Here is a 15,842-nt window from a genome sequence, read left to right as displayed (position 1 = left end):
TAATCTAAATTTACTCCATAAGCATTCTACGAAATAACTGGTATATAACTTCAAAAGATCATGAAATTCAAGTAAGAAAAACTAAGGAACTGTTCCATAGTGAAGGAAATCAAATAGAATGACAACTAAATACAAGGTGTGGGGTAGAACGGGTACCTTCCGCTCTTTAACGCTCCACCCACTCGTCTGAGTCTCAGGCTCTGAGTCGTTCTAGCCACCGCCTTCCCTTCTGTAGAACGCAGGGGCTGCCGGGAAGGGGGTGGGGCTGGAACAGGAGGCCAGTACGTACTTCCGCCCCCGCGTCGCTCGCCGCCAATCCGCTTCTCACGCCCCACCCTTTCCGCTCTACGGCAAAAAACCAGCTCTCAGAGCGTCTTCCGAGGGGAGCTGTGCGGCTCCTTATCATGGTGAGTTGTTGGGGGCGGGGGGCGTGAGGGTTTCTCTCGTAAGTGATTCCTCTTACCGTGTATGGTCCTGAAGCGGCCTTGAAATGCCACGGCTGCCCACAGGAGGGGTCGTCTGAGTCCTTCCCGAGTGCCCCGGGAGAAGCGGCTGGTGTCCGAAAGATTCCCCCCAGCGCTGATTTCCGCTCTCCCTCACTCCGTTACTTTGCCGCCCGTGATTCGTGATTCGTGATTCCGGGATGGCTCCAGGCCGAGTTTTCAGCTCCTAGCGAGTTTATGGTTTCTCCCACTGTGATTTACTCTGTATCGGAAGTAAGTCTTTGCCGGAGTCCGCGACGACAGCACCAACAAAAGACCTGAAAACCAGTGCCCAGCAGCCACGACCGCGATGGTGATGCTTACGGCAGCGATGCTAACGCTGGCGTAAACAGGGTTGTGAGTTGAGTACTGAGGCGGACCCCCTACCTCTGCAACTTGGCTTGCTTGAGTTCCAGATAGTCTGATACAGCAGCAACTTTCAGAAGGCCAGTGGCTGGAGAAAGTCAGGGCGTTAGTCAGGCATCTTACTGCAGCTTTGTTTCTGCGATTGTAGATGCCGGTATATCTTACGGTTTGGGGGATACGGTGTTAAATCTCAATTTTGTTAGAGGAATTGGTCGTTTTATGCCTGTGTAAAGCATATATATAGTTCACTGAATCTTGTGTAAACATAAGCAGTTCATTGATTCTGATTTCGGTGTTAAAAGAGGTACACAAAATTTTATCAGAAAAATTCATGGATCTTCATTGGATAGCCTACAGAGAAAAGGACCACGTTTCTGTGCCTAAGCTATTGTCACTGTTGTTTTTTTCTTTTTATTGAATGAATATGGTCAAAAAATTAGTCTTAACTCCTTTTGAGTCATTTCAAATGATCTCTGAATCAGCTCTGTTTTCTCTATTTAAAATGTAGAAACATAAATTAGTATCCTATTCTCAGAAATCCAACTCCATTTCTAACATACGGGTTATATAGTATTCTAGTATACATATAGTATACACTGGGTTAACAGTAGAAAGTCCAACATTAGGCACCATAACAGCACATAAATTGCAAAGGTAAACAGGCCCAGTTGCTCCACGCCAGGAATTGAAGTCTAATCCTTCCGTTGATATGAAGTCACTGAATTTTAAGTAGTTAAGTAAAATCATCAATTGTATATTTAGAAAGATCACTTGGGTTGCAGGGTGGATAATAGAATGAGAATGGGGAATCCCAGCAATTATTAGATGGTTCAGATGAGAGTGTGAAAAAAAGGAAGGGCCATGGGAACAACCAGAAGGGGATAAATGTGAGAGATTATCAGGAGGCAGGACTAGCAAGAATCACTGACCAGTTTGGACACAGAAAGTACCTTGACCACCCAACCTCTGTTGTGAGGAATAAGTGGAGAATGCCTATGAGCTGGACTTGTGGTAATCACTGATTTGGGTATATAACTGTTGAATAACCACTGTGTACACCTGAAACGAATATAATATGTTAGCTATATTTTAATAAAAATCTTTTTTAAAAAAGTAGTCTTATTCACATACTCTATCTTTTGTAAATTTTATATATAATCCCTATTTATGCACAGAAATTGGGTAAAAGTTTATTGTTTAATATTTTTGGCTTACCAAATACCTTCCAGCTACGTTCTTCTTTAAAACATTTATCATTGTGTAGCAGACTTACATTTTTAAAAATTTGACCATTCCACACCCTTAAAATGCTTCAATTTTTTTTCTATAGCCCTCAAGATAATCCTGTTTAACATGACACACAAAGCCATATGCAGTGAAGCTTCTTACCTTTACAGCCTGTTTTTTTGCACACATCCATATTCCAGCCACAATGAATAGCTTACAGATTGTGCTGTAAGAATTAGGACTTTGCACCTAATTTGTACATGCTGTTCTGTCTGCAGAATTGTTCTCTATCTCCTACCCCCCCATCCTTATCAGCATAATAACTCTTACATGTCCTTTAGCTTTCATGAGCCTTTGCCATGTCTCAAGATCTGTTAGGTGCCTCCTTTATGCTCACGTGATAATTTGCTGCTTTTTACCAATAGCACCTGTAGCCCTTACCAGACTATGTTAAAATAATAGTTGTCTTTCTCACTTCCTAGACTGTAAGCTCTTTAAGAGCAGAACCTGTGTATTCACTCTGGTATTCCCCGAACCTTGTACAGCCTGGCCCAGATAAAGTTTCAATAAATACTTGTTTTATAAAACACTGAATAAATAACTGTGGCACTAAATTTTAAATAGTAATATTGAGAAATAGTAGCATTTAATTTTTTTCTTTCCAGTTTTATTTTTCTAATTTTTATTTTTCAGTTAAAGTTGACATACAATATTATATTAGTTTCAGGTGTACAACATATTGATTAGACATTTATATAACTTACAAAGTGATCAACCCATAAATCTAGTCTCCATCTGGCACCATACATAATTATAACAATATTATCGACTATATTCCTTATGCTATACTTTACATCCCTGTGACTGTTTTGTAACTATCAATTTGTACTTCTTAATCCCTCCCCTTTCTCACCCATCCCCCCAGTCCTCCTCCCATCTGGCAACCTTCAAAGTGTTCTCTGTATCTGTGAGTTTGTTTCTGTTTCATTTGTTCATTTTGTTCTTTAGATTCCACATGGAAATGAAATCATATGTCATTTGTCTTTGTCTGACTCCACTCACAATACCCTCTAGGTCCATCCATGTTGTTGTAGATAGCAAGATTTCATTCTTTTTTATGGCTAAGTAATTGTATATTCATACCATCTCTTCTTTATCGATTCATCCATTGATAGACATATTTTGGCCATTGTAAATAATGCTGCAGTGAACATATGGATGTACATGTCCCTTTGAAGTAATATTTTGGGTTTCTTCAGATAAATACCCAGAAGTGGGATTACTGAGTCCTTCTTTCTCTCTTGTTATGGTGTCTTTTGTGTCTGGTGTAAGTATTGCTACTTCAGTTTTTAAAATATATTTTTTTATCATTTTCATAAATTTCTTTTTCCATCATTTTACTTTCAGTCTTTCAGATGTCTTTCCATCTGAGGTGAGTCTCTTATAGTCAGCATATGTAAGGGTCGTTTTCTTATTCATTCAGCCACCCTATGTCTTTTGATTGGAGCGTTTAATTCATTTACATTTAAAGTGATTGTTGATAGATACATAGTTATTCCTTTTTATTATTTATGTTCTTCCCTCTTCCCCCCTTCTTTTTGTAGAAGTTCCTTTAACATTTCTTGTAATACTGGTTTGGTGGTGATGAACTCTAGCTTTTTCTTGTCTGGGGAGCTCTTTATCTGTCCTTCGATTCTAAATGATAGCCTTGCTGAGGAGAGTAATCTTGGTAGTAGGTCCTTACTTTTCATCACTTTGAATATTTCGTGCTAGTCCCTTCTAGCCTTCAAAATTTCTGTTGAGAAATCAACTGACAGTCTTATGGGAGCTCCCTTGTAGGTAACTAACTGCTTTTCTGTTGCTGCTTTAGAGAGTCTCTCTTTGTCATTAACCTTTGGCATTTTAATTTTGGTGCATCTTGGTGTGGGCCTCTTTGCATTCATCTTGTTTGAGACTCTCTGTATTTCCTGGGCTTGTATATCTATTTCCTTCACCAGGTTAGGCAAGTTTTTGGTCATTTCTTTAATTAGGTTTTCAATTCCTTGCCCTCTTCTTCGGTACCGCATTGATGCAAATATTGGTATGCTTGATGTTGTCCCAGAGGCCCCTTAAACTGGCCTCAGTTTTTTTATTCTTTTTTCTTTTCTGATGACGTATTTCGCTACTTTCCCAAATTGCTGACTTGATCCCCCGCTTCATCTAGTCCACTGTTGATTCTCTCTAATGTATTCTTCATTTCACTTATTGTATTCTTTATTTATGACTGGTTCTCTTTTATGTTTTCTGTGTGTATTTTTATGTTTACTGTCTCTTTGTTGAAGTTCTCCCTGAGATCATTGAGCATCCTTATAGCCAGTGTTTTGAATTCTGCATCTGGTAGATTTCTTGTCTCCATTATGTTTAGTTCTTTTTCTGGAGCTTTGTTCTGTTCTTTTATTTGGGACATGTTTCTTTGTGCATTTAAGTTTTATTTGAAAAGTTTTTGGGAAGAAAGGTTTCATGAGTCATCCATTATGAATTATTTATTAAGAGCATGCTATGTGCAAAGCACAGTGCTGTCTTAAAAAATGTAAAGGTACTATAGAGCCCTTGTCATTAGTGAAGTTACTAAAAAATTAACCTACAATGTAAGATGAAAAGATGAAGACTATCCTATAGTTACATACAAAGTAAATGGCATAAAATGCGCTATAGTTTGGAATAATCTAAGAAGTCTTCATGTAGGAAGTGAAACATGCTATTGAATACTTCCTGCCTTACTCTAGTACTCTTAATCTATTCATTACTCCCATTTAGATTTGGAAACAGACCAAGTAACTTGCTAAGTGTTATAGGGCTATCGGAGCTTGGGTTAGACAAGACTGGCCTTTTCACTCTATAGAGTGGTATGATCATGAGACCTGGGTACACCAATCTAGTTGGAGTTTAGGATTTCTATCTGGAGCAAGAGATAAAACTGGAAAGAAACTGAGGCTAAGTCATTGGAGATTTTGAATTCCAGATTGTAAAATGTGGAGTTGATCCTGATAGTGATGGAGAGCCAATATAATTTTGGAAAGAGTGACATGAACATGGTATTTTTGTGCTTTTGTTCAACATCAGAATGGCTTCAGAAATGGCCCCTGACTTTAGGAAATCCCTCATTGATTGTCTTAACTTGAAACTTAAAGCAACTTAAATAATTTAAGGTGGGCTGAAGTTAGAAGATATCCAATGATAGTAAGCAGTAAGCAGAATTATCTGTGGGATGAAAATGTAATTGTTTAAGAACAAAGTAAAAAAAAAAAAGAAGAACAAAGTAGACTCATTAACATTAGTAATTATTAACTTCTCAGAGGAAAATGGCATATTATTCCCTTTCATCTGAATTGGCTTTGAGTCTTAGGGTTACACACATACACTGGTCCTTATTTGGATACCAAAATTAGTAACACTTTTTCTGATGCTTTATTTTTACCTTTTAAAGTATTTTTTACGTTACTACTTTTTTATTATGGAAAATTTCAAACATACACAAAAGTAGTAAAGAGTATATAATATAATGAGCCTCTATGTTGCCATCACTTGATCTCAACAATGATAAACTTTCTGCTGTTTCTTATGTCAGATTTCTACTACTAGGCCTTATTTTCTGCCTTTCCTGAGTCACAACATAATGCAATTAATGGTATATGTAAGCTTTGAAGGAATGAGCTGTGCTTTTTTATAACAACTGAAATGTTCCTAGATGCTAACTATAGAAAAATCGTGCCTCTGCTTGAATTGGATCTGAAAGTTTTTCACATTTTTAATCTGTTAACACCCAGTTCTACTGCTTTCTGTGGAGCTTTAGTGTTTGAGTCAAATTTGCCAACTTTAGTGAGGTAGAAATGTACTATGATTGTTACGGTGATTGTGACATTTACCACTTAGGAAAATATTTTGTTAAACTTAAAACCCAAATATTTAAGTACATGACACTTAGCAATAAAATTATCAATTTTTTTTCATAGATTCTTGGTTTTATGTCCTACTAAAAAAAGTTTCTCCAACTCCAGAGTTATAAAATTATACATTCATAGTTTCTTCAAGTACTCTATAATTTTACATTTTAATTTTAAAATAATAAAAAAAATTAGAGTTAAGGAGTATAGTGAGGATCCAACTTTTTTTTCTAAACACCATTTATTGACTAACTCATATTTTCTCCCACTGATGTTGGATACTCATAAGCTAATTTCTCACATGTACTTGAACTCTTTTGTACTAAGACTTTCTCACATGGTTCCCTGTTCTTGAGTAGCAGTCCCACTCTAGTGGGATTTAGATACTTAAATACTGATTTATGTATTTTTGTTTGTTTTAAAGGGGACAATTCATCTCTTTCGAAAACCACAAAGATCTTTTTTTGGCAAGTTATTACAGGAATTTAGACTTGTAGCAGCTGACCGAAGGGTAAGTTATTTTTATTTCTTAACCCTAATTTTACTTATTGCAAAAACATTACAACAATGGAAAAAAGGTACTTTTTAAGGCAAATAGAGATCATTCTCGATCCCACCACACTGTCTTCATTTTTTTATGTTGGGTAAGTAATTTTTTAATGTAAAATTACAGTAGTTTGGCATATATTTGTTTTGCTTGGAAGGAAGCTAGGCTTCAGTTACTTTTTATTCTAATTCTAAAGAGTTTTAAAGAAAAATTGTTTTGTGACTGCCTTATGTTATTAATTTTTTAAAAAAGAAAGGGATGTAGTCTGAAGCCATGTTTTCTCATCTTTAATATAAGGCAGGAAAAATATGGTTTGAGATTGTAAATGAAAAGATATAATTGGTACCCTTTTGGTTACCAATGTTGACTTTCTAATTATTGTTCTGTTTTCATTGCTCTCATTATTGTCTAAATTATAAGTTCCCCGGGGGCAGTGATTATGTCTGTTTGCTCATTTTTTATAAAAGAAAATAAGCACCCAATAAATATTTGATGAATTTTAAATAAACTTAGCTTCAATGGAACATAATAAGCAGTGCTAATAGTATTGACCATGTATTGTGATACTAGACTAGAGACTGCTTTGTTCTTTACCACTATATCCTGTTTCTAAAACCTTGGAATACAGTTAGAACTCAATAATTCTAGTATTTGGAAATATTATCATGTCCTAAATGTTAAACTCAAGAGCCAATTGTAGGGGATTCATCTGCTTCTTGTGTATCTAGTCCATTTAGGATGATCTCTTGAACAGATAGAACAGATAGATATAGCTCTATGATATTGATGGAAAGCAACTGTATTACAGAAGTAAATAGGAAATTCGTTAATAGTGTACATTACTGAGGCACAGTATACTGCAGAATGTGTAGTAGAAATAAAACTGATGTAGAAATCCAGAATTATGCAGATAATCTCGATCATAATTTAAATTTTAAGAGCTATATCTGGTTCATTTCTTTACTACTGTGCTAGTTCTTGGTGATTTCATATTTCACGTGGAAGATCCTTGTAACTCTCAGTTCCTTACTTCGTCACCAGAAATAATCTTGTCCTCCATCCCTCCCAGCCATCCACTCCTATGATCAAACCATAGACCTTATCATTTATAATAACCATCTTCCCATTCTCTCATTTTCAGGCATTTCACTCATTACTCACCATCTCTTGTCTTTTCAGTTCACTCCTATTACCCCAATTCCAATAATTCTTCAATTTTTCTAGGACTTCTAATTCATTGACTTTGCCATATTTTCACTGTTTTTTGCCTCGCTTGTCCCCATTTGCTTTCTTATCCTATTTAGATTCTGTGGTCCATTATTACCATTTTCTTGCATGTACCTTCAGCTCTTTTGTGCCTCCCTTCCATTTGTTATCCTTCCTGTCATACTTCCTTGGCAAATCTTAACCTCATTAAGTTCACTTTCTTTCACTCTGTACCTGCACCCAAGCAACTAAATGTAGCCTGAGGAAACACAAAACCATGCTGACTGGTCTCACTTTAAATTCATGGTTACCATTAGTGCTGCCCTACTATATCTTCTTATTACAGTTCCTTCAGTTTCCCACTTTCCTAACAACTGTTTCATACCATTTCCTCAGACTTCCAAAACTTCATTCATTCGTCACTCTAACCTGTTGGTCTTGCTTCCTGTTTCACTAAGGAAAAGAAGTAATCAGAAGAAAATTTCCACATTCTATCATCAGCACATCTACTAACACTCTGCCTTCTTTCCTGTATCTATGAATGAACTGTCTGGTCTGTTATATAAGACCAATCTTTCCATTGGTTGTCTACTCAGGAACAATATTCGTATAATTTTTCCTTCTATCTCTTGCATCAGTGGTCCTTTTTTCATCATTCTCTTTCTTGCATCATTCTTGTATGCCATATATTCCACTGTCAGCTACCAATCCATTCTCTGCTTCTTTCACTACCACATGCTGATGACCCTATATTTATATCTCAATCTCTGACTTCTCCCCTACCTCCGATTCCGATATATAATGGCCCTCTCATCATTACCACTTGGCTGTCTACCAGGCATCTCAAATTTAATATGATCAAACCTTAACTTTGATTTTCTATTACTTCCTCACTAAGTGGCCACTCTTTTCTTCCAAATGCTCAGACCAGAAACCTTGGAGTTATTCGACCCCTCGCTTCCCCTTACATCTCAGGTCCATTTTGTAAGTAAATCTTGCTAGTTCTATCTTCAATATAATACCCAGAATCTGACTCTCCAAATACCTTCTTACCACCTACAAAACTACCATCAGTTCTCACATGCATTATTGCAATCACATTCTAAATAGTCTTCCTATTTCCATCCTTGCCCCCGGGCAGTATATTATACATAGAGAAGCCAGAATGATCTTTTAAAAATGAAAGCTAAGTCAGTTTCCATTTGGAATAAATCCCAATTCTTTTCCTGGCATACAAGACATTACTTGATTGATGTAGCCCCAGACTCCCTCTCTCCTGTCTTGATTAGCTGACCTTAGCCAGGTACTCTTCTATCAGGGCATTTGCACCGTGGTTTGCATTTTCTCTCCCAGATATCTGCATGCTTAGCACCTTTGTCTCTTTCAGATATCTGGTCACACATCACCTTACCAAAGAGGTCTTTTCTGGACATCCTATCTGGAGCACCTCTTCCATATCTCCCATTACTGTGTTCTTACTGTACTTTATTTTTTCTTCTTGGCATTTATCACCACCTGACCTTTTGTATTTGCTTATTGTCTGTCACCCTACCTGGATTAGAAGGTCTGTGTTTTGTTCACTACAGTATCTCTAATGCCTAGAATAATGTGTCTGTTACAAAACAGACGCTCAAATATGTGTTGATTTAGCAGTAGAGCTGCAGAGAGTATCATTTTCAAGTTACATGCTTTATCCTCCTTTCCTGACTATTCTTGAATCCCTGTCCTGACTAGACCCCATGTCCACTCATTTCATTAATGTCCTCACTAGCATTCAAGTCCCTTGTCCCATTACCCTGTCATATCAGCTCTTAAGTCTCAAACACCCCTACCTCACCTGCATCCCTGGTTTTGCTCCTGGGTGTAGAGGAAGTTCCAAATGGTGTCTACCATAAATTCATGCTGGTAATTCTTGTTCTCCTCTTTGATGCTTTAATAGTATACTCACCACAACAGCTATTCTGCAGATTTTCCTCTGGATTTAAGTTTCCAGTCCTACTTTAGCATATCCCTTAATTTTGGAAAATGGCCTTGCTTCTTGTTTTCTATAACGCTACTTCACAGTCACTTCTTTCTATCTCACAATTTTTCTATCCCTTCAGTCACATTTTTATCCTCACCTTTCTCAGAGGTGGTGCTCTTCCTTTCTAAACTACACCTTCCATCTGCGATCTAAAACCATCTTATACCACGTTTGACCTTTGCAATTTTATCTGTTTAATTTTAACACCTCTAAATAACTGCCCTTTCACTAATTTTTTTCACCTCTGCTTTCAAACAAACTAGGTCCTTCTTTGTAGGGAGTGGAGCGGAACAAAAATAAAAAGCACTTCATTTCTTGATGTCTTCTTCCTTTATGTTTAGAATGCCCTTCCTCTGACTAAATCCTAGCTATTTTTCAAGGTGTATCTCAGGTCTTCCCTCTTCTATGAACTTCTAAACTATAGAAGTGCTTTCCCTCTTTTCTGGTCCTGTTTCATACAATTTATTTGATAAATAATCAAATACTGCCTTCTGTGGGCTAACTTTATTTTGATATAATTTCAAACTTACAGAAAAGTTAACAAGATATAAGGAACTCCTTTATGCCCTTTACTCAAATCCACCAATTTCTTACATTTTGCCCCATTTGCTTTATCATTGTTTCTATGTACATATTTATAGAAACAAAATGATATTTGAGTTTATGTGTTAGAGTTTATTTTCTTTTGAATAATTTCTCATGTAGAATTATTCTTTTAGAAACAAGTTGATGATAATTTTCGTAAATTTAGAAAATGTGAACTGACTTTTTTGAAGGAAGTTGTGCTTCTTCGTTTGAATATCAAAAATATAAATTAGATTAATTTGAATAGACGCAGTGAAGTTTATCAGCAATGTGCAAATAAAAATTATTTTCTTTTTCACAGTCCTGGAAGATACTGCTTTTTGGTGCAATAAACTTAACATGTACTGGCTTCCTGCTTATGTGGTGCAGTTCTACTAACAGTATAGGTATGTTGCCATTCTTACTTTCTGGAATTAATTATTAGTTTCACTGTTATTTTTCTGATTTAAAATAAAGATATATCTTCCTTTACACAGAATATATTATTATGAAATATAACTCAAAAGATTTAAATGAGAGAATCTATTTGAAAAGTGCTTTGTAAACTATAAAGCTTGGTTCAATTATTAAGCGTTATCTTTTTAAATGAGCTTTTTTTTTTTTTTTAAGAAAAACACTTTAAATCTTTTTCAAAAACTGAGATTCCTTCTTTAAAAAACTTTTATTTATTTTAACTGTGTTTTTCCAGGACTCATCAGCTCCAAGTCAAGTAGTTGTTTCAATCTAGTTGTGGGAGGACACAGCTTACAGTGGCCCATGTGGGGATCAAACCAGCAACCTTGTTGTTAAGAGCACCATGCTCTAACCAACTGAGCTAATGGGCTGCCCGCTGGGATTTTTTTTTAATGTGATAGATTAGTACTTCAATTTATGGCATTTTTAAATAGGATTTTGAGACTTATAAGGGAAATCTGTAATGTTTTATTGTCTTGACCTCTTATATTTTTATGTACTATTATTTTCATCCTGCTATTCAAAGAATTCATTTAAAATAGTACTCAAATGACAGAAGATGGCAAAAAAATATGGTCACAGGTCTTTTGAGCATATATTGCTTTATTTTTCCTGATGGACAAATCAGGTTCTAAAGTAAGGTTTTGGACTAACCAACTTTGGCTACATATACTAATCAAATTTACTGGATAATTAATTGCCAGCATATGAGGTTAATCAGTGAGTCAGTTTTTTTGTTTTGTTTTGTTGTGGTTTTTTGGTAATGGACGCTCCTGGTATGAACAATTTCAGTGTTTTGCTATATTTTCTAACAATGGATTGAGTAACTTTTTTTTTCAGTAACATTTTAATCAATGTGTTTTACAGCTTTAACTGCCTATACTTACCTGACCATTTTTGACCTATTTAGGTAAGTTTTAAAAAATCTCCTAATGTTTTAAAGCTAATGAAGAATTTGTTGCACTAAATTTATGGTTTTCTTTGCTTAAAGGAAAGTAATCTGCAAAGCAAGTAAAATTATCAACATAGAACATATAATACAAACAATAAATTAATAGATATCCCAGTTACATAGCAACAGAAAAGAGAATACCTAGCATTAATTAGGTCAGCTGCTCCAGGTGCCTACCTGTGTGGGAGTCATCTGTGGCCAGAGAACAGGGTCATACAACAACATACCAATTCCCACTTTAACTGTGTACATAGGAAAAAACTGAAGGGCATTAATAGCTGCGAAGTGAGTAATTGTGAGCTAGGGAGACCACCTGTTGGCTCCATGCTTCATGGGGCTTTTCATATTTCCATATAAGGATTGCGAAATGCTTAGACCTTGGTGTCTTCAAGCTCCATGCCATAGGAGGATGTTATAAGGATGTCTTTTCATTACTTATGTAACTCTACTTTATTGGTCTAAAACAATCTGAACTGAATTACCTGAATTTCATATGTAGTAAGGTGTTTTAGAGTGAATCTCCACTACGAAAAATGAATATAGTTTTATCCAATCCAGAATGTTGTCATGGTGTTATTAATATTTAGTTTAACTTTTAATGAAGATTAAATAAAGTTTATCAAAGTTAAAATGTACTGTAGATGCCTAGAATGAAATATATTATAATTATTGTGTCTTTTTTTGCATGCTCAATTATAGAAACCATTTAGGGTGGATAACTTACTGAGTAGAGAAAATATGGGTTTAGGTTCTATTTAACTGACTTAATGATGTGTCATAATTTATTTCAGTTTCTCCACATGTTAAAACTGTCACATATTACGATGCTCATTGTGAATAGATTATAAATTATTACATAACTTATTAAATTAGTGTAAGTACTGATAACTTTCAGCAACTTATGAATTCTGAAAACTTAATTTCTTTCTGCATGGTCTCTTCTAGCAATAGTTCTAATGCTAAATTTATTTTTCATTTTACTTAGTTTAATGACATGTTTAATAAGTTACTGGATAATGATGAGGAAACCTAGCCCTGTCTATTCATTTGGGTAAGTTCAAATTATTTTCTGCTAACTTATTGCTATTAAAATAGTTGTTATATTAGGCAGTAATGAACTAGGTAGAGTATTTCTAGAAAATAAATGCTGCCTACGTAGTGGAATGATGATCAGATAGTGAAAGTTGATAGCAAAGGCTCCTCCAAGAGGATTCTAGGTAAGAAACATCAGTGTTTAAATTTAAGACATATTAAAATAAAATGTTCTTTTAATATGACATCAGGCTCTTTTCTGTTTTATATAACAAATATTAACATAAAATGTTCAAATTAAATTAGACTGGATGTTTTGATAGCAATGGACTAACAAAGAATTTGAGATTTGTGTTTCTATAGTTTTAGAAATTACTGAAATGTGGAAGATAATCTTTTATATTAGAGGTTTTTAAAATATATACTAGAAAAATATGAGTTGCTTTCAAATTTAAGGAAACCACTTGAAGAAGAATTTTACTTTGGTAAAGAAACTCTTGGACCAAATTTATCCTTCTTCTTTACCATGCCATTCATTGTGATTATATTCTTTAAACAAATCAGATTGGGTTTTTTGTGTGTTTGTTTGTTTGTTTTTAACAATGGGACAAAGTAAACATAAAATGTTAATGCAAAATGAAGATATAAGGATCACTGAAATTTGATAGGGCGGGACTCTTACTATGATAATCATTTGTAAGGTATAGATATGTGTATATGGAAATCTTGACTCTGAGTCAAGGCTTTTGGTTGTCAAGTGACAGAAATCCAACTCAAACTAGCTTGGGAGGAAAAATGGGGACTTTCGTATTTTATGTAACCAAAATATAGAAAAACTAAGATAACTGGCATAAGAACTAGAACTCTCAGGATTGCTGTCTTTCTTTTACTGCTCAGGCTTGCTTTTCTCTGCATTTCAGTTTCAGTTTCTCAGACCACTTTACCATCCTGCAATGATGAGTAGGAGATAACAAAGTTAACTCCTAGTCAGACCTTAACTCTTACCTTCTTACCTTCATCCTAGAGAGGAAAGGACTCTTTTCCAGCTCTAGTTCAGAAAAGTATGAGAAAGAACTGTTGATTAGTCCATGTTGGAACAGATTAGTCTTTGAATAAGTTACTGTGCCCAGGAGACAAGGTCAAGTAAGGACGTGACAGCTTCCATTTTGGCCCACTTGCTTAGAGTGAACAGGAAAATAGGAAGCAATTGAACAATCAAATTAATCATTCAGATATAATTGCAATCAATCACATAGCTTGAAATATCTATATTTAGTAACTCCAAAATCCAGTTCTGCAGTTCTGAGATCTCTCATTTCAGACTACCTTTTTGATACCTTCATAGGGGAGTCTAATTGGTATCTGAAGCTTAAGCTAGAATTCTTGCTTTCTTCCCCAAAAACCTGTTTCTCTGCAGTTTTTCCCATCTCAGTAAATACACCCACCATTCAGTTGCTCAAGCAAAAAAATCCTAGGTGTTATCTTTGATTATTCTCTCTACCCACATTTAGGCATCAACAAGTTATGTCACGGTAATCTAAAAATACATCCAGAATCTGCTCCCACCCCCATTTCTATCGACACTACTACCATCCTAATTAAGCTACCTTCATTTCTTGCCTTAATCAATGGCCATCATCCTGCTTGCTCCCCATGTTTCTGCTCTTCCCCATTACAGTTCATTTCTTCATAAATCAGCCGGAGTGTTTTCCTTTTTAAACCCAAATCGTGCTGTCACTCTTCTTAAAACCATCTATAATTTCCCATCATACTTAGAATAAAATCCTGAATCCATTCCCTAATTTACAAAGCCTTTATATGAGCTGGATCCTGCCTACTTCTCTTATCATTCTCATGCCTTCTGTACCACACTTTCTTTCTGTAATTTGAACACAGCTAACTCATTCCTGCCATAGGGGCTTTGTACAAGCTATTCTCTTTGCTTGAAATGCTCTTCACCTGATCTTTGCAAGATAAGCTCCATCTTATTCCAATCTTAAGATTACTAGATGCTAATGTCATTCATTATGTGACTAGGCCCAATCTAAAATAGATTGTAAAATAAATCACCTAGTTAGCTTCTTGTCACATCAGACTAGTGTAATTTTCTCAATAGAACTTACCAGAACTTATAATTTATTATTTCCTCTGCCCCTTTAAAATATAAATTTCATGGTAGCAAGGACTATATCTTGTTCTGTATTATATCTTTGTGTATGTTTGTTTCTATATAGCTGTTCAATTGATATAACATCATTTATTGTAAAAAAAATCCATTCTTGGGCGTGGGGGGAAGGAGATGAGGGTAAGAGGGATCAAATATATGGTGATGGAAGGAGAACTGACTCTGGGTGGTGAACACACAATGGGATTTATAGATGACGTAATACAGAATTGTACACCTGAAATCTATGTAATTTCACTAACAATTGTCACCCCAATAAATTTTTAAAAATCCATTCTTTTTCTACTCCTTTTATGGGTGACCTTTTTCATAAATCAGGTGACTATGTATGTGTAGGTCTGTTTCTGGATTCTCTTTTCTATTCAATTTATTTGTCTGTCTTAGGTTAGTACAGGCATACCTCATTTTATTGTGCTTCACCTTATTGTGCTCCACAGATTTTTTTTTTTTAATAAATTGAAGTCAAGACACTCCACCAGCAAAAAGATTATAACTTTTTTGTGATACTCTCTTTATTGTAGTGGTCTGGAACCAAACCCGCAATATTACCGAGGTATGCCTGTACTGAACTGTGTTAATTACTGTAGTTTTGAAACAAATCTCAATATCTGGTAGTCTAAAGCCTTGTTCTTCAGATTGTCTTTGCTTTCCTTCATCTTTTGCAATTCCATATATACTTTAATATCAGCTTATCAATTTTCACAAATAACTGCTGCATTCACATAGTTCATACTTTTATACCTCACTTTTTTCACTCACATCTTTCCATGTCAAATACATTCTATTATATTTTTAATAATGCATAATGTTCTGTTGTTAATTCCAACACTTATACTTTATAAACAGCAATGGAATGAACAT

General features: G+C 35.3%; 1 protein-coding gene across 5 annotated transcripts in view; it reads left to right on the top strand.

Annotated features, from left to right (window-relative positions):
- Positions 1-345: 345 nt before the first annotated feature.
- Positions 346-15,842, top strand: part of SLC30A6 (solute carrier family 30 member 6) — a 79,911-nt gene continuing 64,414 nt past the window's right edge. For all 5 annotated transcript variants that reach the window (XR_013994687.1, XR_013994688.1, XR_013994689.1 and 2 more), the window contains exons 1-5: positions 346-407; positions 6,423-6,509; positions 10,661-10,745; positions 11,680-11,722; positions 12,750-12,815. Coding sequence is in view for 1 of the 5 variants with exons in the window: in XM_081069647.1 (XP_080925773.1) it covers positions 405-407; positions 6,423-6,509; positions 10,661-10,745; positions 11,680-11,722; positions 12,750-12,815 (284 nt within the window). In the remaining 4 variants the exon portion in view is untranslated. The remainder of the gene's footprint in view (positions 408-6,422; positions 6,510-10,660; positions 10,746-11,679; positions 11,723-12,749; positions 12,816-15,842) is intronic.

Source organism: Rhinolophus hipposideros, assembly GCF_964194185.1.
Source record: "Rhinolophus hipposideros genome assembly, chromosome: 12".
NCBI classification, from domain to species: Eukaryota; Metazoa; Chordata; class Mammalia; order Chiroptera; family Rhinolophidae; genus Rhinolophus; species Rhinolophus hipposideros.
Note: the sequence above shows the minus strand (reverse complement) of the source record. Positions and strands in the feature narration are given on the sequence as shown.